The sequence below is a fragment of the Mauremys mutica genome, chromosome 3 (assembly GCF_020497125.1).
Source record: "Mauremys mutica isolate MM-2020 ecotype Southern chromosome 3, ASM2049712v1, whole genome shotgun sequence".
NCBI classification, from domain to species: Eukaryota; Metazoa; Chordata; order Testudines; family Geoemydidae; genus Mauremys; species Mauremys mutica.
The window spans coordinates 164,428,229-164,454,148 of NC_059074.1; the positions used below are offsets into that span (position 1 = coordinate 164,428,229).

Consider the following 25,920-nt stretch of genomic DNA (forward strand, 5'->3'; position numbering starts at 1 on the left):
TTCATTAGGATATACAAGAAGACTTTAAAGCAGTATTTAAAAATACCTGAAGATGTTTCACAATCAGTATAAACTGAGGAGCTGGTTAGTGCCTGTGGCTGCCATTTTAGTCACAATTCCAACAGGAAATGCAGCCCGATGGACATGTTAGGCCAGGAAGATCAGAGCTGCTCATACAGTATTTATATAGCACAGTTACAAGGCCTGAATGTAGCCCCATAATCCACATGGAAGGGACCCTCGGTGCAAGTCAGTCCCCTCACCATGGGAAAAGAAAGGCGGCTCTGATGCCTGCATGTTAATGTTCCCCTGCCTTTTCCCCCAAGCCTCATGTATGTTGCAGGTACTGGGATTCACAAATAGGAGGGCTGGTGGGAGTAGGCAGGTTGGTAAGTGGTGGGCAGGCCCAAGGGAATCATCCCACCCACCCCAGACTTGCAGAAGAAGAAAATTAATACAACTCCAGTATCAGAGGGGTAGCCGTGTTAGTCTGTATCTGTAAAAGCAGCAAAGAGTCTTGTGGCACCTTATAGACTAACAGACATTTAGGAGCATGAGCTTTCGTGGGTGAATACTTTGAAGTGGGTATTCACCCACGAAAGCTCATGCTCCCAAACGTCTGTTAGTCTATAAGGTGCCACAAGACTCTTTTGCTGCTAATACAACTCCAGGCACTACTGAACCAACTGCTGCAATTCCCCCTTTAAGGTCGAGGCAGCAGAGCCAGAGCGCTGGCCTTCATGGACACGGAGCTAATCTCCCACTGGTTGTCTGGGGTCTGCACAGGCTCTGGGAGATGGAGCTATGGCCCTATCCTCTCTGAAGGAATATGTGAAAAACCTCACCAAAAACCTTGCAGAGACCTTCTCAGGCTTAATCCCCTCTCGCAGGTGATTGGGCCCATAGTTAATACACTTTTTCCTTTCTGCAAAGTGTTTAAAAGCTAAATAAGATGGGACACAGGGTAACAATTCAGAAGAGGATGAAACTATTTATGGAGCTAGTTGTAGAAAGATTAGTGAATAAACTGTTCAATTTGTGAATAGTCAAAGGAGCATTAGCTACTCACAAGGTTCCCAAATCTCAAAAGCTATATGAATTCATAGTAGAAATGTGGTGTTTTCTGCCCTCACCTTGAGTGGTGCAACGCTCTTAATCAAAGAGCAGAAACTATGCATCTTAAATGAACAGCTAATAGTCAAAAGTGAACTGCTCCAGTTACAACTCAATTGGCAAGTTTTGTCCAAAGTATGCAGCAGAGAGAGTGTCACAGGAAAGAGGATGGGTTAGTAAATGATATGCCAACCAAACGAGATGTCTGAAGAGGTTGACTTGAGTATCTCTCTTCCTCACTTTTTCTAAATAAATCCTGTATTTTTGAGATGTTTTGCTGTTTAATGTTTATATCTATGTAATGGTTAAATCCTCGCAAAGAAGCGGGCAACTCCCAGGATTTACCTACTGTTCCCCGAGTCTCTGCATGCGGCTCTGATCTTCCTGCCATCAGAATGTCAAGATAACATGGCTGCATTCTGCATAATTAGTTCATTCAACAAAAAAAAGTTTAGTCCTGTTTTTACATTAGATTAAGTGACAAGAGACTTTGTTCCATTAGTTTTGTTTTTTGCAATGGTGTTTGTGCAATTGAAATCTCTGTCTCAAAGAAATGCTGAACACTGACCACCTCTTCCCTCTTTGATTGCAGGCCTGCAGTGATGGACAAGAAAGTGGGTGATCTCACTACATTGAATGAAGTGGGCTATCAACTACGCATCTAACAAAGCCATAGGCCAGATGGAGGGCTTCCATGGTGCTTCTCACTGCACATTACCCTATGCCCCGTTGAAGGAAGGGGGGGGGAGGGGCGGGAAAGAAACTGAGACTATTTATTAAGAACTTGTGGATTTTATTTAAAGTTTCACCTAGAAAATAGAAATTCTAGAATGATTGCAGTATTATTTTTTTTAATTCATTAAGTGACATCAATGAAAAACTAAATTATCTTCAACAGGATTTCTTCCCCGCATCAAATAGGAGGGAACTACTGTGGTGTTTTTGGTTTTGTTTTTTTAATTTAAATAATTGTTTACTCTATTTAATTGGCTTTGAATATTGTGCTCCATTGGTAGTATTAGGAGTGGTGATGAAATGAAATATTTCTCGTTAGTGTTAACGTGCTGGGGTGCAGTCAGTTTAAACATCAAGTCATATTAATATTTTTATTCAGCAATAAAATAGCAGTGCAGAGGTGGATGTGACTTTTTAAAGTGTCTATTACCTCAGTATACAAAAGATATGCAAAATTGACAATTTTAATTTTATAACCAATTTGTACTGTTTTCCAGCATTTCTGGGAGTACTATATTACTGCATTAGATGCACCCTGCCACTCTTTACTATGTGCATGCCTATGAAAAAGTGTAAGGTTTGATTTATATGCAAGTGTCTTAGAAATACAGAGAACCAGTTGAGGTTTCTATTGGTTTTTTAAATAACTGACCAACAATGAATTTTTACAATTTCTTAATTTTTTTTTAAACTTTGCAGACTACAGTGTTAAAGCACAAGACCTGGAGATCATTGTTTTGTAGAGACTAGCATTTGCACTGTATTAACAGTCAAACTGTATGTACAGTCTCAGACTCACGAGGAAGTGTCAGAATCAGTAGGCTTCCTTGAGAGTTTACTTTTCTATCCATATTTGTGTGTAATTTTGAATCATTTGTCTTTGAAGGGGATGATGCCTTTGTGTCTTATATTAAGATCAGACATCACAACTTAGTTAGGGAAGGTTCTCCCTTATATGCATTACAGTAACTTTTAGTGACCTTTAAAAAGATTCTTGTTAGAGTAAGCGTAGCAATAATAGCTGATTTTCACATATTTTTTTCAAGAACAAGTTTGTTTGTCTATCTCCTCCTTCCTTATGGTGTCCTTTTTACTGATGGATTTAACTAGCACTACAGATGTATGGCTAGATTTTCAAACCAGTTCAGCTCCCATTTAGGGACCTAACGGAAGTAGTCAGATTTTTCAAAGTGCTCAGCACCCAGGAGTTCTCATTGAACTCTGGGAGTTAGTGGGTGCTGAGTACTTGAAAGTTTAGCCACTTCATTTAGGTGCATAAATGGGAGCTGAGCTGTTCTGAAAATCTAGCTTGTACATGGTAAGCCATGCTTTTTATTTTTTTTTGTTACGTTTTAAAAAACAAACAAGCCAGAAACATAGGGCATTGGTGCCTTTTGTCCTTTGGATTTTCTGAGGAGATGAGGTGGAGAGGTAATAAAGACGACAAACATAGTAAGATTCTAGTAAGTACTAAGGCTTTGGAACACTGAATGAGCCAGTGTTCAAATGGATACAGAAGCAGATGGGAATGCCAACAGTAATTTGAAGAAAACAGTCCTGCATGGGAAAGCTTTTCATACTGTGTAGTGGGCAAATACTTAAACAGCACAGGACAAGATGACAATACAACATAAGTGTTTGTTATAAACATTAATATAGCTTCCATTAAATACAGCTTTCAGTTTAATTCCAATTGTACATGAGAATTCAAAAGACTCCAATATACGTCTATCATATGAGATGTATATGGATAAAGCTTTAATATTGTGAGAAGTAGGAGTCCAAGATTTGTAATGAATATTTAGCTGTTAAAGAGAAGTCAGTCCCCAAAGTTGGAGTCTGATTTTTCATGCCTTGCAGCTTGCATAGTCATTTTTATGTGTACGGTGTAAGCATGACTACTCACTTTACACAGGTGTGAATGCAGGTGCAAGGCCATAGTCATTTTGGTGGGGCAGAGGGGTGAATTTTATTATAAAGTAAAAGTACTAAGGCAGTTGATTTACTGTAATGTCAGATGGAAATATTTCCCCAAGCAAGCTATTGTATAAACACTGAATAATGTACTGATCTGTCATCTGGCCTTTCTTATGCCTGGAGGAAGAGAGCATGACTTTTTATAAAGTCATGGAATTTTTGCAATACACAATCGTGAAATAAGCTACAAAATGACTAGAGAATAAATTAAGGCCCCAGTCTGGCAACAAGCCCTGGCAGATCCTGATACAATTGAACAGGGCTCCACTGAAATCGGCTGTGTTTGCTGCAGATGTGTTTAGAGCTCATTGCAAGATTGAGGTTATGTATTTCCCCACTTTTTTTTTTTAAGTTATCCCCCCCAATACCAAACAAACAAAAAACAGCTGGTAAGTTCTTCTAATTCACATTTCATTTTGGTTACTGAAAACGATTCCCCCTCTGTCTGAAGAACAGCACAGGTGATGACTTGACTGAATTTAGAGGATTTCCTTTTCCTGAGTTCTGGAGAGGGTTCCTTGCAGTGAAACGTAAGGCTTCATTATTACAGCCCACAACCTTTTTGTTTTGTATACTTATCAAGTCTTATTTGCTTTAAAATAGGTTTTGAATAGGATGGGGGTTTGGGGAGAGGGAGGAGGTTAGGTGTGAGGGTAAAGAATGGGGGAAAAAAATCATGGTTTGTATTAGTGTAAAATTTTAAGCCATTATGATCAATAGAATTTCAGTTCTAAAACAATATGTACTGCTCAGTGTTTTGTGACCTTGTAAGCATAAGCCAACTGTTAGCTTACACAACAGATTCCTCATTAATGAGGTGATAAGGAAAATAAGGTTTAGTTAAGCAACAGAAGCCTTGATTTTTAACTGTACTTTGGTGCCATTAGAATATACTTGATTTTGAAAAAATTTGTTTTTCTACAGTACCCTGACTATTTCTTCCAACTTGATGATGTGGTTTTACCAGCATCCAGAGTATTTTGGCTTACGTGGTTTATCTGAACGTCTAACTTGCTACACCGAAGCTTTTCTAAGCTATAAAGCTGTGACATTATTTTGTACTTTGTTTTGAAGTACAAGTGAATTTTATTCATTCTCTTCAAATTTGCTCTTGCACTTGCATTTTTGTCTTACCTTTAAAACTGTGATTCCAACTGCCTGTTTTTCTAGCTCATTGCAAACTTGGCAAATGATATTCTGGACGAATACATGTGCATGGCTCTGGGTCTTGCTTTTCTCATCACTTGTATGTTTATGTGCAGCATGGAACTTTAATAAAATGTCCTTGGTCTTTTTTTAATAGCCTATTATCATTTTTGGAATGTGTTAATGTACAGGTAGTAGTATGAACTAAATTATATAGTCATTGTGGGGAGAGTGTTTTTAAAGCAGTCACTCTTTGTCATTGTAAGCTAGTAACACCAGAATGGAGGAGGGGTTGATGCAAAATGTCATCATAAATCTTCAATATAAAATCAGCCAACCACTATTTGGCACACAAAGTAACCTACACATTAAGCCCTTAATCATATGGTGGGTTCTTGTTTCCCCTAGTGATGGCACCTGCCAAGAAACTGAAAGGAGACAGTATCATTGGCTTGCAATCTCTCTGGAACAATAGCCACCACTCACTCAACATCTTTCATGAGTACCAAATGCTATATCTCCCCGTGAACAGCTGCTGCTGCTTTGCTCTGACAGTAAAGTCTCTGCTCTATCCCTAAAGCACTGTCATCAGACAAGGGTTGTCTCTTGAAGAGGGAAGGAAGTAATTCAGGTTCTTTGCTAATATGTGCTAATGAAGCAGAACAGTATTATTGGCTTTGTTGGTTTAAATCTGGGCAGGAGGGAAAAAGGGAATGTCCTTGAGGCAGGCAGGTATCTTCCTTCAACACCTTTGGTTAACTGGCTGTTAAGATATAACAAGCCTTCCTTGATACAGCCTGCATGTATGTACACTGCAGTTCTAGCAGCACCAAATAGCTATCTGTCAGATAAAGACTAGGCTAAGCTTTTACTTTCTGAAGTGTCTGGCTTTTTAAATTGGTAAACAAACAATAACATCTTTCAAAACTGTGAGCAGATACAGACTAGCACTGTACATAGTGGAGCCAAGCCAAGGAATGAACTATCCTGTAGGGATAGAAGAAAAAAGTCCTCTTTCTACCAAACCAAGATTATGCTTTGTAGGGCAGGGAGGTGGTATGGAGGAGGAAACTCAATTTTTCAGCATGAACTTTTTTTCCTTTGAACTATTTTCTGTTTAAGTTTGTCTGGTCTATAATCCCTTGTATGAACTAAGAGGTTGGTATGGATTACAGCAGTATGGGAGCTGGTGCTGACAAGTATGTGTATGGAGTGTACCAAAACCTGAAAATGTTTCAGTACAGCTAGGGCCTTGGCTTGTATCAGCACTGCCTGTTACAAAGCCACAAGTGGAGGGTTCAAAAAGAACAGGCCCTTGGGAAGAACTCGAAGCCACTCACTGGCAGAAGAAAACGAGATCTTAGCCTGCCCTTCCCCTATGAAGGCAGGAGTTGGGAGAAAGATATTGTATCAACATCATCCCAGCTTGTTATGCAGCAGCCTAATGTTGTGTGTGGTGATGTGATGGGTTAGTGGTGAGTTGCAACGCATTGCTAAAATTGTATGGGGAGGAGCAGTGTTGCTCTACAAATAGGCTAGGGCTTGTCAGTGATAAGGTAGCTCTTGTTTTTCATGCCTCTTATTTTCAGCCATTAAAATGCAAGAATTCTGCCACTAGCTGAGCCTGAGCAGTGGCTTAGCACAAATTGTTCCAGCTCAATAAGTGTGGGACAGGTGTGACAGTTGAAAACTTATGTTACAGGATAGGTGGTATATAGCCTAAATGTCAAAGTCTGCCCGTCTCACTTAATTGGGGGAACAGCCTCTATTTGCAACCCCATCATCTTGTATGGGTGTTAGGAAGATCATGTTTTTATTACAACATCCTTATTAAAATAATTACAACTTAAATTGATTTAGCTTTATCATATGACTTGTAGATAAATAAAAGCTGACACCCTGACAGACCTCCGGCTTCAGTGGAAATCTTTAGTTTCCCTTAGGCAGCAAACATTTTTAGTGAAAATGTTTCAATTGTCTTTATGTAAAGGATATTCAAGTAGCTGTAGCGTACTTAGCACCACTGTTAAACAGTGTGCAAGGTCGAGTCAGCTGTTTGCCAGAAACTCTAGCACTAGTACATGAAGAGTAAAAAGGGCCTTGCTCCCTTTCCTCACTTCAATTCTATAAAGCTGGAAACTTTCCCAGTGTTCTTTAAACCCCACAGCTGAACCATTTTAAAAACAGGGAATTTTATCAAATTCTACCCATAGCCACCTTTATAAAAAAAAAATACAGGAAAGACTCCACCATGAATCAGAGTACAAGTGTATGGAGTTCAATACCCGAACACATGAGGTTTATACATGTGTTCTAATATGTGCTTGTGTGATATTCCATGTACCACCTCTACTACTATCTCCAAGCACTATAAATTCACTGTTTACTAATCCCCCTTAATCTGTCCTAGCAGCAAAAGAAGAAAAAAAATGAGGGTAACAAGCAAGGACAAAAAACTCCCTAAAAATCTGACTCTGAACACACTAGGTCAGATAATGAACCAGGCAGAACAACCAATAAGCTTAGTGCTAGGCTCTCTCTTTTCTCATGCATTATGGAGCATATTAGACCCACTGAAACAAAGTGGGAATTACTGTCAATGTTGATTATATAATAATCTAATAACTCCAATTTAAGAGCTGCAGTGGTTATGGGAAAGGCAATGGAAGAAGGAGCTGAATGAGTGCCTTGGAAGACAACATAGACTCATAGACTTTAAGGTCAGAAGGGACCATTATGATCTAGTCTGACCTCCTGCACAATGCAGGCCACAGAATCTCACCCATCCACTTCTATAACAAACCCCTAACCTATGTCTGAGTTACTGAAGTCCTCAAATTGTGTTTTGAAGACCTCAAGCTGCAGAGAATCCTCCAGCAAGTGACCCATGCTGCAGAGGAAGGAAAAGAACCTCCAGGGCCTCTGCCAATCTGCCCTGGAGGAAAATCCCTTCCCAACCCCAAATATGGCGATCAGTTAAACCCTGAGCATGTGGGCAAGACTCACCAGCCAGCACCCAGGAAAGAATTCTCTGTAGTAACTCAGATCCCATCCCATCTAACATCCCATCACAGACTACTGGGCATACTTACCTGCTGATAATCAAAGATCAATTGCCAAAATTAGGCTATCCCATCATACCATCCCCTCCATAAACTTGTCAAGCTTAGTCTTAAAGCCAGATATGTCTTTTGCCCCCATTACTCCCCTTGGAAGGCTGTTCCAGAACTTCACTCCTCTAATGGTTAGAAACATTAGTCTAATTTCAAGTCTTCCTAGTGTCCAGTTTATATCCATTTGTTCTTGTGTCCACATTGGTATTAAGCTTAAATAATTCCTCTCTCCCTAATATTTATCCCTCTGATATGTTTATAAAGAGCAATCATATCCCCCCTCAACCTTCTTTTGGTTAGGCTAAACAAGCCAAGCTCTTTGAGTCTCCTTTCATAAGACAGATTTTCCATTCCTCGGATTATCCTAGTAGTCCGTCTCTGAACCTGTTCCAGTTTGTATTTATCCTTCTTAAACATGGGAGACCAGAACTGGGAATGTTTGCAGGAAAAATCAGGTGCCATCAGGGGTCCTGTTGCCCCTCCAGAGCATAGAGGGGATAGAAGTCCCAGACAGCAGCAATCTCTTTCTCCTACAGTGACAGTGCTTCAACCCTTTCTGCTATCTACCCTTGCTCCTATACAGATCACCCACATGCAGCACTTGCACAACAAGCTGAGAAGATGGCCTTTTCAGATTTATCTGGTGCCAGATATTTGTGGCATCTTCACAAAAATAGTTAAGTTATGCAGCGATGCTATCAGGCAAATGGCTGCATTTACTGGTTCCAGATCTTAGAGGCTTGACCCTAACCCACATAAAATTGGGTATGCCAAGAAGTATCTGACTATTTTTGAATAAAATAGCTAGCATTTGTTTTTCAGCATTAACTGAATGAATGGCTACAGAGCCAGACAGATCAGCTTACCGTGCAGATGGATCCTTATGTCACAATCTAGTTAGCAAAGATCAGAGAAAAACCATTCAAGGAGAACCAAAACTCCAGTCACCCCAAAACATTAAGTCTGAATTATGAATTCAATCAATTGGACTGTCATTGGCCCCACATTCCTCTGAAATAATGTTTAGCTTAAGTCTTAGAATATAAAGTGACAATCAAGAAGATGGTTATTCTGTAATTAAAATAGTAAAATGAAAGTTAAAATTAAAATATAGAAAATGGGACATGAAAGTGGACTGAATATAAAGAAAGGTTTCTGAATTCAGGTGCTTATTGGAATATCATCAAGTACAAGTTTCAGTTTTTCTAGCAGCACACTAGTGACAGCAACTCTATTTAGAAATTATACTTCTAGGTAATAAAGTAATAATAATTGGAGCTATACCAATCTCCTAGAACTGGAAGGGACCTCAAAAGGTCATTGAGTCCAGCCCCCTGCCTTCACTAGCAGGACCAATTTTTGCCCCAGATCTCTAAGTGGCCCCCTCAAGGATTGAACTCACAACCCTGGGTTTAGCAGGCCAATGCTCAAACCACTGAGCTATCCCTTCCCCCTAGTTAACTCAATCACACACAGATCCATATATAATTTAAGTCACAAGAATTTCTGTTTCTCCTCCCCTCAGCCAAGAAGTTTGTTAATGCAGTAGCACATTAAAGTTTCATCTGTAAATCCTAGGTGTTTTGCAGGGTGTGCTGTGTCATGGTGTATTATGAAACTGAACATGAGGGAATCTTTAAATACTGACTATTCTGGAGCTGTAGTAATGTTACAATATTTAAATGATGAATACATGAAAAACAGCCTCATCTATTCCATAAACACTTCCAAAACCTCAAAAGGTCTGACTCCCAGATAAGTCTGTTTCAAACAAACACACACAGTGTTCAAACATGAAAGCTCCTTCAGATCTACCTGTGCTTTACCGCTGTGTGTTCAGATACCACAAATTGCCTATTTGGTTTCATTTCAGATTCTTTTTAAAGCTTCTGCACATCAGCAAAACATGTTGTACTCTTGTAAGATTAACCATTATACAATCATTTTTTAGAACATAACTAATTACTACACTGCAAGAATAGGCTCAATCCTGCTGCCCTGGCATTAGCTAAATTCCTGCTGAGGGACTCCAAGATTGTGCCCAATATTTAGATATTTGGGAAGGGCAACAAAAGCAACTTGAAATAGAATACACTTGAAACTACATAGAAATCTACTTTGAGTTCATTATGAAACTTGCTGCAAACACAATCTTTTGCTTGAAGGATTGAGAGAAGTACACTGTACTTAAGAACCATCACCCATTTTACTATGATTTACAATAAAAACATCTTTTTTAAAAATAATGCCATTTTCAGACTATGGCACAGACATTTTCCATTATCAAAAAGAGGAAGCTAATGTAAACTCATTTCTTTTTGTCTTAATGACTCCACAAAGTAATTTAAGCAACTTTACAAAGAAATCTCTTTAAAAACTCTACTTTACACAACACTAAAAATTCAGCATGCAGGCGAACTTAATTTAACCAGTCTGACAGTCCTTGAATTAAAAAAATTACAGGAAGAAGAGGTGGTGAAGGAAAGTGCAGGTATAAAAATAATTTGGGAATTATTCTTCAATAAGCCTGAACTGAGCTAGTAAGGAAAGGTGATCAGAAGAGTTATGTTCATTGGGAAGACCATTAACTGTCCACAGATCTTGCTCTGTTAAAAGTGATAATCTACCAAGAAGCTTCAGACCTCCATCAAAAGTATCTTCAACTCCTACATAAAAAGAAAAGAAGAAAAGTACCATATGTGCAGAAAACACATAGTTGTGAGCCAAATCATACACACCCACACCCACCTTATACCTGGAAGGAGGACTCCAACCTGGGAGGAGTGGCTTGTGATGTCTTAATACAATGCTTTGGTCACAATGATGCTATACACAAATTTGCACAAAATCACTTCACAGCTGATTATATCCACTATGTTGTGTGAGAGTTGAGATCCTTCTATACATAAACAAACAAGACCTTTGACACAGTGGCTGTTGCTTTGTCCATGAAAAGCAGATAGTTGAAGACCTTCACAGCTGAACAGTTTCACAGAACTCCTTGTCTTCAACAAGTCAGCAGCTACTTTTGGTCTCCATGAAACTACTCAGCTGGTTCAGGAACTTCACTCTTCAAGCAGCTGAATGGCTTTGCAGAGCTCTAACAAGCTAGCAACTATGACTGCATTGAAGACAAGCCTAGTCACTTCAGCACAGATCCTGAACAAGTTGAACTTTTCACACACATCCTGGTCTTCAAAGCTACAGTTGCTGTGGCAAAGATCCTGATCTTCATAGATGAAACTATTCAGCTGGTTCAGGAGTGCTCCTGAACTGTCTGAACAGTACCACAGAACTCCTGGGCTACAAAGAACCAAAAGCTGGGTCTCAAACTTATTTCCCTCAACTAAGCATAGAATAAAGCAACAACTATGCAGTAAAACCCATTTTTTTGGTTAATTAATAAAATGACCTCGCTCCAGAGACCCCTCCACTCCCAAACTTACTATGTACAAAGTCTAGACTTTCTACAACCTGTAGTTTATAAGCTAACAAGGCCCAAAACATTACGAGACTTAAAATGTGAACTCTTTATTAGGCCAATTTTTAATTTATTAGTACTTGGAAACTAATTAACCGATTTCCTTGAAACTGCTCAGAAAATTCAAGTTTTACTCAGATTATATGCTGAAAGTTTGCGGCAGATACACTGTTTTTCATATAAAACAAAGAGCTTGAACTCCCGTTTTCAGAACAAAGCTGAATACAAACTTAATTAGGGCATGCAATGGCACTACCAAAATACACTTCTACCCTGCTATAACGCAACCTGATACAACACGGGTTCGCATATAGCGTGGTAGCAGCGGGGCTCTGGCGGCGCTTTAAAGGGTCTGGGGCTCCAGCTGCTGTGGGGAGCCCTGGGCCCTTTAAGTCACTGCTGGAGCCCTGCCGCTCCTACCCCGGGGCTGCGGCAGCGGGGCTCGTGCAGCGATTTAAAGAGCCCGGGCTCCCCGCAGCAGCCAAAGCCCAGAACTCGTTAAATCACCGCCGGAGCCCTGCTGCCGCTACCCCAGGGCTGCGGCAGCAGGGTTCGCCGGCGCTTTAAAGGGCCCGGGGCGCCGGCTGCTGTGGGGAGCCCTGGGCCCTTTAAATCACTGCCACCCCGTGGCTGCAGCAGCGGGGCTCCGCCGGCAATTTAAAGGACCTGGGGCTCCCCACGGCCGGAGCCCTGGGTTCTTTAAATCACCGCTGCAGCCCTGCCACCGCTACCCCGATATAATGACACTTCACCTATAATGCGGTAGGGATTTTTGGCTCCCCACGACCATGTTATATCAGGGTAGAGGTGTATATACATTCTAGGTGTTTAGGGCTCAGTCTTGCAAGGTGCTGAGTATCCTTAACTCACACTGAAGTCAGGGGCAGTTGAGGGCACATGGCACATTGCAAAACCAAGTCCTTGAAGCTAGATTAATTTTATTGCATTTTTCCTTTTACATTTGGTAGTGTATAGAAAACTGAGGCACAGATGGTTAAGCAATTTGAAAAGGCCACACCGGAAGACTGTGCTTAAGGTAGGAGTGGAACGCAGGTCTCCCTGTTCTGGGATTTACCCCTAGAATGATTCAGCTGGCCAGGCTGTACTGTTTTTTGTGAAAACTAAAAGGATTTCAAGCAATAGAAAAGGCTCATTATCCTGTATGATGATGTAGGATGAAGCAAAGCAGATGGCCAATTGTAAAACATGGAAATCTCTCAGGGAACCCACAACAAGGCCACAAATACAGTAAGTGGTACATTACCCGTTCTTGACATTTAAACGTTACCAATGAAGCACCCACCCAAATGTGTTATGTCTTCCTTGCACCATCTGGTGAGTTTTAGCTGCAACTGCAACCACAAAATTGCAGCACAGGTACACACACTCAAATGCAGTGCTCCATTGTGATTTTTCACCTCATACCAAGAGATCTCAAAACCATGTACGTCATCTCTTGAGACAAACACTAATGCTGCTCCAAGGTAATTTTAAACATGACCACTCATGCAGAAGTTGTCATATCTCATCTCGAACGCATCTGAAATCTCTGTTCATCATATTCTTGAAAACGTGAACCAATCATATCACTGGTCTAGTCACTAAGCTCACATAGGTTACTGAATGATAGTGATAGTACCTTGGTATTTACTTCTTTAATTAATGCTCATCAGGATTCCTCAACTCCTTGAATCTTGTAGTCAAGGAGACAATGATGACCACATAAATGTCCAAGTGTTTGGTAAAAGAAATGGTGCAGGCCACTGCAGTGTTCTACAGAGGACGTTCCCTATGTACTACAATGATCCCAGCAAGCAACAAGCTAACATGAATCAGTAATGGAGAAAATAAAGGACAGGAAGAGTTAAGATTGTAGCCTTAATCTGTGAGGGAACAGTTCACATGTTCAAAATGTTTGGGCACCCGTAAATCACTGAGGTTAGTATCTTTTGTGTACTTGAGATCTGTGAAATTTACCAATATGCCTCCTTTTAGGCTAAGTTCTGAACTTTATCATTCAGCAGGGAGATATTCTTTAAGAGAACTTTAGTGCTTGAATTCAGCTTCTTTACCTGGCTGAGCAGCACTATCATCCTTTGCTGCAGAATAGAAAATGTAATCCACAGTGACAGCACTTCTGGAGTGACAAGTTGTTACTTCTGGAACCCCACTTTCAGGTAAGTAATGAGAATAGACTGAAGATAATCTAAAGTGGTGTTGTAATTTTGAAGGAAACCTAAACAGAATTACACAAGTATTTTACTTCATTATCGCTACTAACTAAAAGACTTAGTCATTAATAAAACACATTTATTTAGTTATTATGGCAAAACAAATAAGCTGCATAAACAGAGTCTTTATTTTTAACGCCCTCCGAATGTGCTAAGTAACTTTCTCATGTTTTGCATCTTGTTAACTTCTTGGAGCAGGGATCTAAGGTACAATTTTCAAAGGAGTCCATGTCTACACTAGGAAACTTATGGTGGGTGGCACAGCTGCACCGCTATAAGATCGCTCATGTAGCTGCTCTATGCCAACAGGAGAGAGGTCTCCCGCTGACATAGCGCTGTGCACACAAGAGCTTTTGCCAGTAAAAAACGTATGTCGACCAGGGGTCTGTTTTTTCACACCAAGTGACATAAGTGTTGCCGACATAAGTGGTAGCGTAAACATGGCCTAAGTCCGATTTTCAAGTGATTTAACACTTAGGATCCTATCCCATTGACTTTCAAAGAGATTTAGGGTCAGTCTACACTAGAAATGGCACAGCAGCACAGCTGTATTGCTGTAGTGTAGCTGGAAGGGGTTATTCCATTACTGTAGTAATCCATCTCAGCAAGACGCAGTAGCTAATTAATGAAAGAATTCCTCCATCGACCATGACTGAGGATGGCTTAATTACATTGCACAGGGAGAGAAATTTTTCACAGCCCTGAATGATGTAGTTAAGTCAACCTAAATTTGTAATGTAGGCCAGACCTTTGGTTAAGTGATTTATCTTGATTAGCTCTTCCACCCATGTAATTACTGTATTCTTCCTTCCTCCTGACACCAACCACATGTCCTTCCATGCCATTCTAAACTGGATGCCACCTCTTGATTTTTAAGTAAACTTTTGGGTCTGACTAGCAGTTTTCATATTAAATCTTTAAAAGCTTTTAGGCTTTTTATTTTAAAAAAAAACTTAGTTATGAGTCTAAAAAGAGAAAGTACCTGTCTCCACGCCTGTCCAATATGGAATTCTTGGGGAGGAGGGTTTTTTAAATAATTAAACTTTTTCCTGTTCTATCCAGTTTGAGCTATCTCCTCTTTGTTACCACAGTTTTGTTTCCCCAATAAGGATACTTATTAACATTTAGAAACCAGCATCTCCAAAATGATCAAAATGAGAGGAAATATGAGAATTTAAGCAGCTCGATAGAGCTGCCACTTATAAACAGATTTCTGCAGCTGGCCTCAAATTCTATGGCTTTGCTACATCACTATAAAACAAAGAGTGCTGTTTATATCCAAAAGTAAACAGATGTCAAAAGTATTGTTTAATGAGGAGAGATGGAACTTGCCCTGTAGTCAGTCTTGATATTTCCTTAACCTCAGCTCCTTAGTTTGGAATAACATGCATCAGTTGCCCCATATAGAAATGGTCCTTTACAATATATAATTCTAATCCTTTCCCATCTGTGGTTATCTTTTCTTTCACTTTTAAATGAAAGATGATTTTTTGCCCTTTTGTATAGTTATCCTAATCCAAATTTTTCTGGGTTCTGTTCTCCAATTATTACTTTTGAGAACAATAGGCAGTCATGCTTTTGAACTAGTATAGTTGCTGAAAGTAAGACCACCAGTATAAGAATGATGAAATATACAATTTAATTTTAGTTTATTTTTATTCACATCCTCTAGCTGCTCCAACAATTCAAGGGTGCAGGAACTAACTCACCAGAACATAGTTGTGAAATGTCAGAGGAAACATTACATTAGTTCTGAAAACTGCACTGACTCAATTTTTGAGACTTTTACTTGAGAAGATGAGTGTTTAGGTGTGGTGATGTCTATTTTTGAAAATGTCTTTTTGGGGGGGGGGGATGTTTTATTAGATAATGTACATGTAAATATGTATATTTTAACAACCTACACAGGCAGATACAAAACCCAATTAGAAGACCACTTACAGTTTTATCAGTTATCTAATTTGAAATCATACCATATATGCTCAAGGTTTTAGTTTTGCCTTTTTTTTTTTTTTTTTTTTTTTAAATAGGAGCCACCAAACAGCCTTCTCAGATTTTCTAAGACTTACTTTTCAGCTGCTATTACGATCTCTTCTGTGTGCTCCAGTTCCGCTTCTTTTTTCTCTCCACCTACAAAAATAAAGAGAATTTCTAATCTACGTTTTAAATGAGATCATTAAGACCATTGGAGAAAAACTATAGGAAAAGTAGCCTAGGACAACATCTTCAAATGTTATTTATTTTTCTTTTGATGGGAAAGATCAAATTAATAAAAACTGGATTGAATTGCCCAGTTTCATTAGAGCCCCTTCAAACAAATCTGTACCTTTCCAGAAAATTTTACTTAGAAACATACATTCAGCTCATCTGAATTGCTTTCTAATTTGAAATGGTATGTTTAACCTTTAATATAAAGACAAAAAGTAGATTTAGATGGAAGGTTTTAAAAATATCCAACAATAATGGTTCTAATATTTCAAGTCACCTACTGCATGTTAATCTCAAAGGAATTTATTTTTCTAAGGCCTAAGCCTGCAAATGCCTAGGATGGTGAAAAACTTTATCTCTGAGTAGTCCCACTGAGCTCATGTTTGTAAGACTGGGGCCCATTTTTTTAAATGAAAAAATATCTGGTCTTCAACAGTAAATCTGGATGATGTTTTCATAGAACCACTAAGTTTACCTGTTCAGAAACTGACCTGTGTTTTCTTCTTGTTGCTGCTGTCGTATCTCATACACACAGCTCTGTGAAATGCCTAGACTTGGGGGCCAAATTGGAATAGTTAGGATCCTTTGTCCTCTAGGAAACTGTTCTTGCCCAGACACCTAGAAAAGATATACGATTGTTTCAAACAGAATCTGATTTAGTTCACAAGATACCTGTGCAAAATTTTAATTTAAAAAACTATTTTTTTTAAATCAACTGTGGTCCAATTAACAAAAGACATACTGCTAAAGAGTTCACTTTTCTTATCCATGCTGTGATGGAGTGTCTGAAGCCAGGGTAACCAGTAGACAGTTAAGCCCAATTAGGCCATAAGGTATAACTGGTGATCGAACAGACTGGGAGGAGCTGGATCTTCAGAAAGGAAGGAGCACGGGGCAGTGGAAGGAAGGCAATGGGGGATACCCAGGTGAGGCATAGAGGGTGTTTCCTCTCTTGGCTAAAGGCTGAGAAGTCTGGGAGGCCTAGAGCCAAAACTGGAGGGCCTCAAGCCAGGAGGAAGATTGGGAGGCCGGGGCAGTGAAGCCTAGAGCCAGAGGCAGGTTGTCTTGAGCCAGCAGGATACTAGAGGCAGTTAAGTGCAAGAGGCTGTGACAAGTAAATCATTTAGACTGGACATTGAGGGGCTCCAGGGAGAAAGGCAAGAACTCTGCTGTCACACTCGGGGCACTACAAAGTGGGAGAAATCTGGAAGACACAAGTCTGGAGCAAGCTCCTTTGGCTGACCCTGACGCAGGGATACAAACCAGATCTCTAGGGAGACCTTCTGGGAGGTGTTGGTTCTTGCAAAAAACCCAGAAAGGGCCTGGAGAAAAAGGCTTAAGAAAAGACTAATGATACAAAGGAGTCCAGAGAGGTGGTGGCAACGAGTCTGACAGAGCAGACCTTGGCTGCTCGTCCTAGGTTCTCTGGACTGGAACCCAGCATAGAGAGTGGGCCTGCATTCCCATACCACCCACTGGAAAAGTGGTGTGAAGCCCCCGGAAGTAAGGGGATCAGGGCAATTCAGACCCTGGAGAGATGGGGGTAAGGGCCAATGGACCCTGAGTCAGAGGCCAGAGTCCTTGAAGTGATTTGTTGGACTTTTGTTTGTGGGTCTTTGTTACCATGAAAGGAGCCCGGAACTAAAATGTGACCTAGCTGGAGGGCTAAAAGGTGAGAAGAGAGAGACCGCTAAAGGACTGGAAAACCATCAGCAAGGGATGCTAGAAAAGGCAAAGATGTTATGCCACACCCAGCCACAAGGGGGCACACTTGCAGTGAGTCCACTCTTCTATACAGGCCTTACAAACATGCCTTTTGTAGCAACTCTTCAGAGCTTTCTCTGCTAAACCATGATATTCTTTATATGCAACTTGCTCTCGCTTTACAACAATCTTTACAACAATCCTATTTTGTAAAATAGTTCTTGCAAGACTTAGCCGAGAGAATACGATGACCTCGTTAGCAACATTAGAAGCTCTAGTATAAACAGTTCACTGACTGCTGACATTGCTTTTAACAACGGGGCATTTATTCTTCTGGGAGAAAATCAAAAGGGGGCTGAAAATGGGGTTGGCAGCTGATGGGCAGTTAACACCAATAATGGAAAATTCACATTTCCCTAGTGTAAATGCTTTAGTCACTTCAAATTAAATAGCTATTTGTGATATGTTGAATGCTATCTTCACACTAAACTCACATAAAATATCTTAGAATGTGGTGCCACACTCAAACATGACTTCTACTTTGGTCACCCAGCAATCATAACTTTGACTTTACACTTACGCTAACCAATACAGCCCTGGCTCATCCATAATGCGAGAATAATCCTTTTGAAAAGGATCAGAAGGTCCATGATTAAATCTCCTTCCACACAAAAAAAAAATGATAATGACGCAAGGTGGAACAGTATTTTACTGTGTCAGTAGAACATGTTTTATGGACATTTCAGCCAAGTTAATGAAAAGGGAAGTTTGGTCTTAGCCTGACTGATAACATAGGCCCTATTGTATTGCCAGTTGTAAAAGGACTACCTTAATACTTAAATACAATTCTTTTGGGGGAAAAATTACCCCTTACAAAAGAAAAGGAACACCTGGCAAGTGCTAGACTTGGCATTTAAAGTGTTCCCACAAAAATGGGCCAGATCTACACTACAGACCTATATCAGTATAACTACGTCACTCAGGGGTGTAAAAAATCCACACCCGAGTGATAGTTTTACTGACCTACCTCCCATGTAGACAGCACTATGTCAATGGGAGAGCTTCTCCCGCCAACATAGTTCCAGCTTTTTGGGGAGGTGGGTTAACTACGCCAATGGGAGAAGCTCTTCCATTGGCATAGGAGAGTCTTCACTAAAGCTGTGGTGTACATGAAGACAAGACCTAAATTAAGCCAGAGGTAAGGTCCAGATACATATCTGTAACTGAACATATACCACTTTCAAGAACAGTTGTTTATATGTTTTAAAACATTAGAGTCAGCAAATTAGGAGTTAAAGTTGCACTTCTGAAACAAAACACTGAGCCAGCCTCAGACCTAGCATAGCAATTCTGTGGCAGACTTTCCTTTGTTTGTAGATTAAATTTAGAGTGGAGGTCAAAAATCGGGCTTCTAATGGAAACTCAACTCCACATAGAACTGGAAAGGGTTAAGGTGGTCAGGTAGGCCTATTAATTCTACAGGCTGCACCTGGAAGGAAAGCCAGGGGTAAGGAATTGTTTGCAAGCAGGTTCAAAGCCAGGAAGCTTGCAACAGACAGGGGCTGCTGCTGGGAAAAGGGTTTGGCGCTGTTATACCCAGGGCAAGATGGGGAACTAGGAACTGTAGGAAGCAGTCCAGGGAAGGAGCAGTGAGAGGAAAGCCCAGAACTGCTGTGTGTAGAGTCCCTGGACTGGAACTTGTAGTAGTGAATGAGCTTGGGTTCCCCTACCAGTCACTAAGGGCATGGCAGAGACTGTGGGGGTGACAGAGAATTGAAGGACTGTATCCTGAAAGGGGAAATGCTGAGTGACCTAGCCGGAGGGTTGCATTATGAAGACACTGCAGTTCCAGCGACGAGAGGAGCTGCAGACCTGAGAGAGACAATGTGGTTGCATGTGACCACAAGAAGGGGTGACGATCTTGAGAGCTAATCCCACAACTGATCAGAAGAGGCACCAGATAAGCGGTGAGTGGTGCACACCGTGACAGGTGGCCATTGTCACTCCATAAAATATTCCTTTTCCACCAGCATTAATTCTTACATGAGATGAAACAAACACCTACCTTTCCTATAGGTAGTCCTTCATAATTCAGCTTTCCTTCCTTTATAAAACTGTACAGTGGAGAACCAGGAACAGAGTTGAAGTCACCACAAATGATAATAGGACAGAATCTACCATCTTTCTGATGGGCAACGCTGGCAATCTCTGCCAGTAACATCGCCAGTTGGGTCAGTTTAATGTCCCCTCGCCTTGGATTATACAGCAGATGCGTGTTGGCTATACAGACTGCAGCAGTAGCTTTACAGTGAAATCTGGGCTGCAGAAGCAACACTAGTCCAACATTGTCTCTGTCCAAGAGTGGAATATCATGGCGGAAAAATTCCACTGGGTTTGAAGAGAGAAGATTAAATTTGGAAATTTTGAAACAAATAGCACAGCCATCAGGTTTCCTTCCTGTCCTCATTTTATATTCACAATGATAACCTGTATGAAAGAAATGTGAATCATTAACGAAAAAACCCAAGAACATAGCTCATGCTATTGTTTTTCCATAGTAGTCAATACCTGAGCCTGCTATAGTCGAGGCTGTAAAAAGTTTCCACTGTACCCACTTTCAAATGTTCCTAACTTTGAGATCTTCACCTTTTGGACTGAAATGTGCCATATTTGGTCTCTGTCTGAAAACTAATCATCAAAAAGAATGTAAGCATCTGAAAATGGGGGGATTATAATGGAAGCTGTTTTGCATAATTAAATACATATGTAAAGAGAAAATAGTCTTTATAAATGACTTACTAAAAATGTGCCTCCCAATACATATTCTTACCAATAAATCTCCTTTTACTTTAATGGCTGCTGAGAGGGGGAAAAAAGTGAATCACTCTCCGAGTGCACATGTTAACACAGGGCCTGATACTCATTTGCCTAAAGAGCTGTTTACACTGCTCTGTACACTGACTGAGCAGTGTAAAGGGACTAAAGTGTAAGGGTAGGTCTATAATACCCGCCGGTTCGGTGGGTAGTGTTCGATGTATCGGGGATCGATTTATCGCGTCTCGTCTGGAAGCGATAAATCGATCTGCTAATCGACACCCGTACTCCACCTTGGCAGGAGGAGTAAGCAGAGTCGACGGGGGCACCGCGGCAGTCGACTCGCCGCCATAAGGACGGCCAGGTAAGTCGACCTAAGATACTTCCTAGCTGAAGTTGCATATCTTAGTTCGAACCCCCCCGCTAGTGTAGCCCAGGCCTAAGTGAGCATCAGGCCCATGATCTTCATCTTTCAAAATAAGAGTTGTTTCAATCTAGTACTGTACTGCCATCCCAAGAGGGCAAGCTTTATAGCTCAACAACCCACATTCAAATTTCAGGCCCTGAATAGCACTTTTGTTTTCTGGGAGGGAAAAAAAGTTCACTTTTGCATTCTCTGAAAGAGAAAAAAATACATGTAGCCGTATCATACCTCCTTTACGGATATGTCTATGTTCAGTGTGACTTGTTCAAATAAAAACAGATTTCTTAGGCTATACAGCATGCACCCAAGGAACTCAGAAAAGAAAGAAAAACTTGGATGTGAGAAGTTAATTTGAACAATAATTCCAATCCAGTATCGTCTGCGGTGTATATACTTCTAAACTAATGATGTAAGATACTCAGCATGGTGCTTCTCATGTGTCATAGGACAAGTCAAATGTAAAATGATTGATGCTTAAAGTTTAATCAGGGTGCTACCAGAGTAGCTTAATAATGGTTCACTTGTGAAACATTCCTATTAAGAACAGTACTTGACAGATTTCTGTAGGTCAGAAATGATTGTCTGACAGCTTTAAAAACTCAGTAGTTTATATTAAAACAGTATGTTATGATAATCACCCAACTTTCTGAAATTTGCTTTACAGTAGCTGCAAGGTCTCAAGATAAGCTTCCAGTGCCTTCTCAATAAATTAAGAGTGCCTTGTTCCCAATGCATCTTAGGAATGACAAGCTTTTTTGAAAGTTCTTTTTATACAGAGCAAGACATTTATATTCAACAATACCGATACATTATTTCGGGATTATAATATTTTCCATTAACTGTAACTGTCAAAAAGGTAAGTATTTTCTACAATTTTATCTATGACTGAAACGCTACATCTTCCACAGCAATTAAAAATAACTATTTGTGAAAGTATACTTTAAATTATCAAGAAAGAACGAGTGTATTAACCACTTCAGGGAACACAACAGCTTAAATAAATGATTACACTAAACGCTAAAGCATACATAATATAGAATTTAGAAGCCAATCAACAAGACTGTTTCTGATTTGTAGCTTCAGTTATACCTAGAATTGAGATCCAACATCTACATCCCTCTAGAATTTAAGGGACTGACTTGCATGTTTTAAGCATCTCTTGTGAAATGATGAGTGGCCTCCTTTCCCACTGAAGCCAATGAAAGCTGAGGGCACTCAGCAATTTACAGGATCAGGTCTTAAGTAAATTCATTTGAAAGCAGTTATGGGCCCAGTTCTGCACTTCATATGCAGGCAAAATTCAGGCATTAATGAGTTTGCCAAAATAAAGAGTGCAAGAGCAGGTCTTAAAGTAACACCTATCTAATTTTTGCCATATGAAAAATGCCTCTCTCTTCATTCCACATAGATTATTTCTTATAAGTACATAAAAAAAGGAAAATGTAATAAACTGTGGGACAAAAGTGTTCCATCATACCCAAATATTCCAAACTCGGCTTGATCTCCATTCCAAAATGGTCCTCTTGTACTTCTTGCAAACACAGTACCTAAAAGAGTTTTTCCAATTTGAATTTAATACATTAACAAACATATTAACAAAAGCTTTCACTTCATTAACTAGTGCATTTATGTTTTTCCTTGAAGCTTTAGTAACTTTATTTACAGAGGTAAAAACTATCATGCAAGAGATTTCTCTATTTAAAAACTGCTTAGTGTAAATACTATTTGATACCCATTCTATTTATTCAAAAATCTGATCTGTCTAATCATGTAGATTTACCAAATAACTAAGTGACAAAGAATAAAAAAGCTCCCTGTTGACAAGAAGCTTAATTTTCAAGTTTGGGTGCTTGGCTGGGATGTCCTAATCCTATACTTGGACACAAATCAGCACTTAAGCCCCACTCTGGTAAACATTTATGCACGTGAGTAACTTTACTCATGTGAGAAGCTTTGATGACATCAGCTTGCAAAGCTCTAAGTAGTAGCAGAGGCTCTGGAGATATCTGCCCACAGACTCCCTAAAACAGCATTGCATAGGTTTACACTCATCTCACATTTGGGAGATTAACTACCACAAGGCTAGAAATTTATTTTTAAAGAAAAGTTTAGATTCTGCAGGTGATGAGAGACTCCCAGGAAAACTTCCTACTCCTCAAGAGCAAGTGCATTTTTCAAGTCCTGAACAAAGAGCAGCTCATAACCACCCATCACCCCAAACCTGGTGAGTAGCAAAACAACCTGCACCTTAAATGCTGGAGAACAACTGGGAGGTGGGGTGGAAGAGGAAAACACCAGACTGCTCACCCATTGTTATGAAAGTACCACTCGGTCTCTAAGGGCTTGTCTACATTTACAGGGCTACAGCTGCGCCACTGTAGCGCTTCCGAGTAGACCGGGGTGGGCAAACTTTTTGGCCTGAGGGCTGCATTGGGTTTTGTAAATTGTATGGAGGGCTGGTTAAGGGAGGGGGGTCAAGGGCTGACCCCAACCTCCTATCCGCCCCTCCCTCCGGGACTTCTGCCCCATCCACACACCCCTGCTCCCTGTCCCCTGACCACCCTCGGACCCCCACCGCCCCATCCAACCCCTCCTCTCATTCCTGATGGCCCCATCCAACCACCCCTTCTCCTTGTTCCCTGACTGCCCCCGTAACCCCTGCCCCAACTGCCCCTCCATCCAACCCCTCTCCTTCCTGACTGTCCCTCCCCCCCCCCCCCGGGGTCCCTGCACCCATTCAACCTTGTTCCCCCCCCCCGACCACCCTGACTCCTATCTATACCCTCCCCCCCCGACCACCACCTTGAACTCCCCTGCCCTCTATCCAACCCCCCCTGCTCCCTGCCCCCTTACTGTGCTGCCTGGAATGCCGATGGCTGGCACCAATACAGTCGCACTGCCCAGCTGGAGCCAGGCCATGCCGCCGCTGCCACTACCAGGCAGCACGGAGACTGGGTCAGGCCAGGTTGTGCAGTTGCGCTGCCCCAGGAGCTCACAACCCCGCCGCCCAGAGCAATGCGCCAGTGGCGGAGCAAGTGAGCTGAGGCTGTGGGGGAGGGGGGACAACAGGGGAGGGGCTGGAGGCTAGCCTTCCAGGCCAGGAGCTCAGGGGCCAGGCAGGACGGTCCCACGGGCTGTAGTTTGCCCATCTCTGGCGTAAACACTACCTATGCCAACAGGAAGGATTATTCCATCAGTAGGGCCCTACCAAATTCAAAGCCATGAAAAATGCGTCGACTGACTGTGAAATCTGGTTTCCCCCCCCACCCCCCAATGAAATCTGGTCTTTTGTGTGCTTTTATTCTATACTATACAGATTTCACAGGGGAGACCAGCATTTCTCAAATGGGGGGTCCTGACTCAAAAGGGAGTTGCCGGGGGGGGGGTCACAAGGTTATTTTAGAGGGGGTGCGGTATTGCCACCCTTACTCCTGTGCTTCCTTCAGAGCTCGGCAGCCGGGGAGCAGCGACTGTTGGCCGGACACCCAACTCTGAAGGCAACAGCACAGAAGTAAGGGTGGCAATACCATGCCATGCCATGCCATCCTTACTTCTATGCTGCTGCTGGTGGCAGCTCTGCCTTCAGAGCTGAGCTCCCAGCCAGCAGCTGCCACTTTCCTGCTGCCCAGCTCTGAAGGCAGCAGCAGCGCAGAAGGGTAGCAGTACTGCACCCCTCTCTACAATAACCTTGCGACTACACCACCCCCCGCCTGCCCAGGTCCTTTTTGGGTCAGAACCCCTACAATTACAACACTGAAATTTCAGATTGAAATAATGAAATTTACTATATTTAAATAAATAAATATAAATAATAATTGGAGAGATACCTATCTCCTAGAATGGGCAGGTCATTGAGTCCAGCCCCCTGCCTTCACTAGCAGGACCAAGTACTGATTTTGCCCAAGATCCCTAAGTGGCCCCCTCAAGAATTGAGCTCACAACCCTGGGTTTAGCAGGCCAATACTCATACCAGTGAGCTATCCCCCCCTCCTAAATCCTATGACTGTGAAATTGACCAAAATGGACTGTGAATTTGGTAGGGCCCTACCCTTCAGAGTAAGTAATCCACCTCCCCAAGAGGCGGTAGCTAGGTCAACGGAAGAATTCTTCCATCAACCTAGCGCTACATAGGGACTTAGGCTGGTTTAACTACGCTGCTCAGCGGCGTGGATTTTTTATACCCTTGAGCAACATAGTTATGTTGACCTAACTTTCTATCACAAACCAGGTCTAAGTCTCATCTGAAAGAGACACGCATTGCAAACAACCATATTTCTCTAATCTCAGAAGAACTGATTGAGTCCTGCTGAATGTTAAGCCTGGGGAGCCTACGTATTTGAAACCTGAGACCAGCAACAGTTCTATCATTTAAGGATTTGATACAGTCCAAATAAGTATATTAGTGTAGTGTGTCTGCCTTCCCAATCAAGGATCCACACAGGAGCAGCTGCTCCAGTGCTTTTTCCACCAACAGGCTTCAAAGTATCACAGCAAGACTTCAGGAGGGGCTCCTATGATTCACTGAATACCTTGAACAACACAATACCTAGTCACACAAAAAAAATTGAAAAGAACATTAAGTTTGCAAAGCCAAGCAGTCAAAAGTTAGGAAGCGCCAGGAATAAGGTTGCCTGTGCAACCTTAATTCAGCCCCCTTGTGCACGTACATTATGATATTACGTGACCACAGGACCTCTGCCTCAGTCAGTGCACAGGATGAATGATGTTCACTTAATGAGCTATTCAATATTTTGTTTTGTCCTCGTTCAATATATGGCTCTGGGCCTTATTTAATAGACACTATTCAAACTCTGTTCTGAAGCACTTGGACACTATAGTGATGAGCATCACAAAAAAGCTCAAATGCTTCACAAATGTAAATAAATTTAGCATCACAGTACCCTGGTGAGGGGATGGTATTATCCCTAACTTTACAGATGGGGAGCCGAGGCACAGTGAGATCAAGGTCAAAAA

General features: G+C 41.2%; 2 protein-coding genes across 6 annotated transcripts in view; one reads left to right on the forward strand and one right to left on the reverse strand.

Annotated features, from left to right (window-relative positions):
• The window catches only part of VASH2 (vasohibin 2), a 70,901-nt gene extending 65,776 nt beyond the window's left edge, over nucleotides 1-5,125 (forward strand). For all 3 annotated transcript variants that reach the window (XM_045011011.1, XM_045011012.1, XM_045011013.1), the window contains 2 exons: nucleotides 1,706-1,810; nucleotides 4,750-5,125. In XM_045011011.1, coding sequence (XP_044866946.1) covers nucleotides 1,706-1,778 — 73 coding nt within the window. In that variant the 3' untranslated portion in view covers nucleotides 1,779-1,810; nucleotides 4,750-5,125. The remainder of the gene's footprint in view (nucleotides 1-1,705; nucleotides 1,811-4,749) is intronic.
• Nucleotides 5,126-9,468: 4,343 nt separating this feature from the next.
• ANGEL2 (angel homolog 2) overlaps nucleotides 9,469-25,920 on the reverse strand; it is a 33,436-nt gene continuing 16,984 nt past the window's right edge. The window contains exons 4-9 of one of the 3 annotated variants that reach the window (XM_045011883.1): nucleotides 22,424-22,493; nucleotides 19,774-20,195; nucleotides 16,496-16,622; nucleotides 15,866-15,926; nucleotides 13,638-13,801; nucleotides 9,469-10,750 (exon numbers count right to left, since the gene is read on the reverse strand). In XM_045011883.1, coding sequence (XP_044867818.1) covers nucleotides 10,596-10,750; nucleotides 13,638-13,801; nucleotides 15,866-15,926; nucleotides 16,496-16,622; nucleotides 19,774-20,195; nucleotides 22,424-22,493 — 999 coding nt within the window. In that variant the 3' untranslated portion in view covers nucleotides 9,469-10,595. The remainder of the gene's footprint in view (nucleotides 10,751-13,637; nucleotides 13,802-15,865; nucleotides 15,927-16,495; nucleotides 16,623-19,773; nucleotides 20,196-22,423; nucleotides 22,494-25,920) is intronic. The other 2 variants (XM_045011884.1, XM_045011885.1) reach the window with 2 other exon arrangements.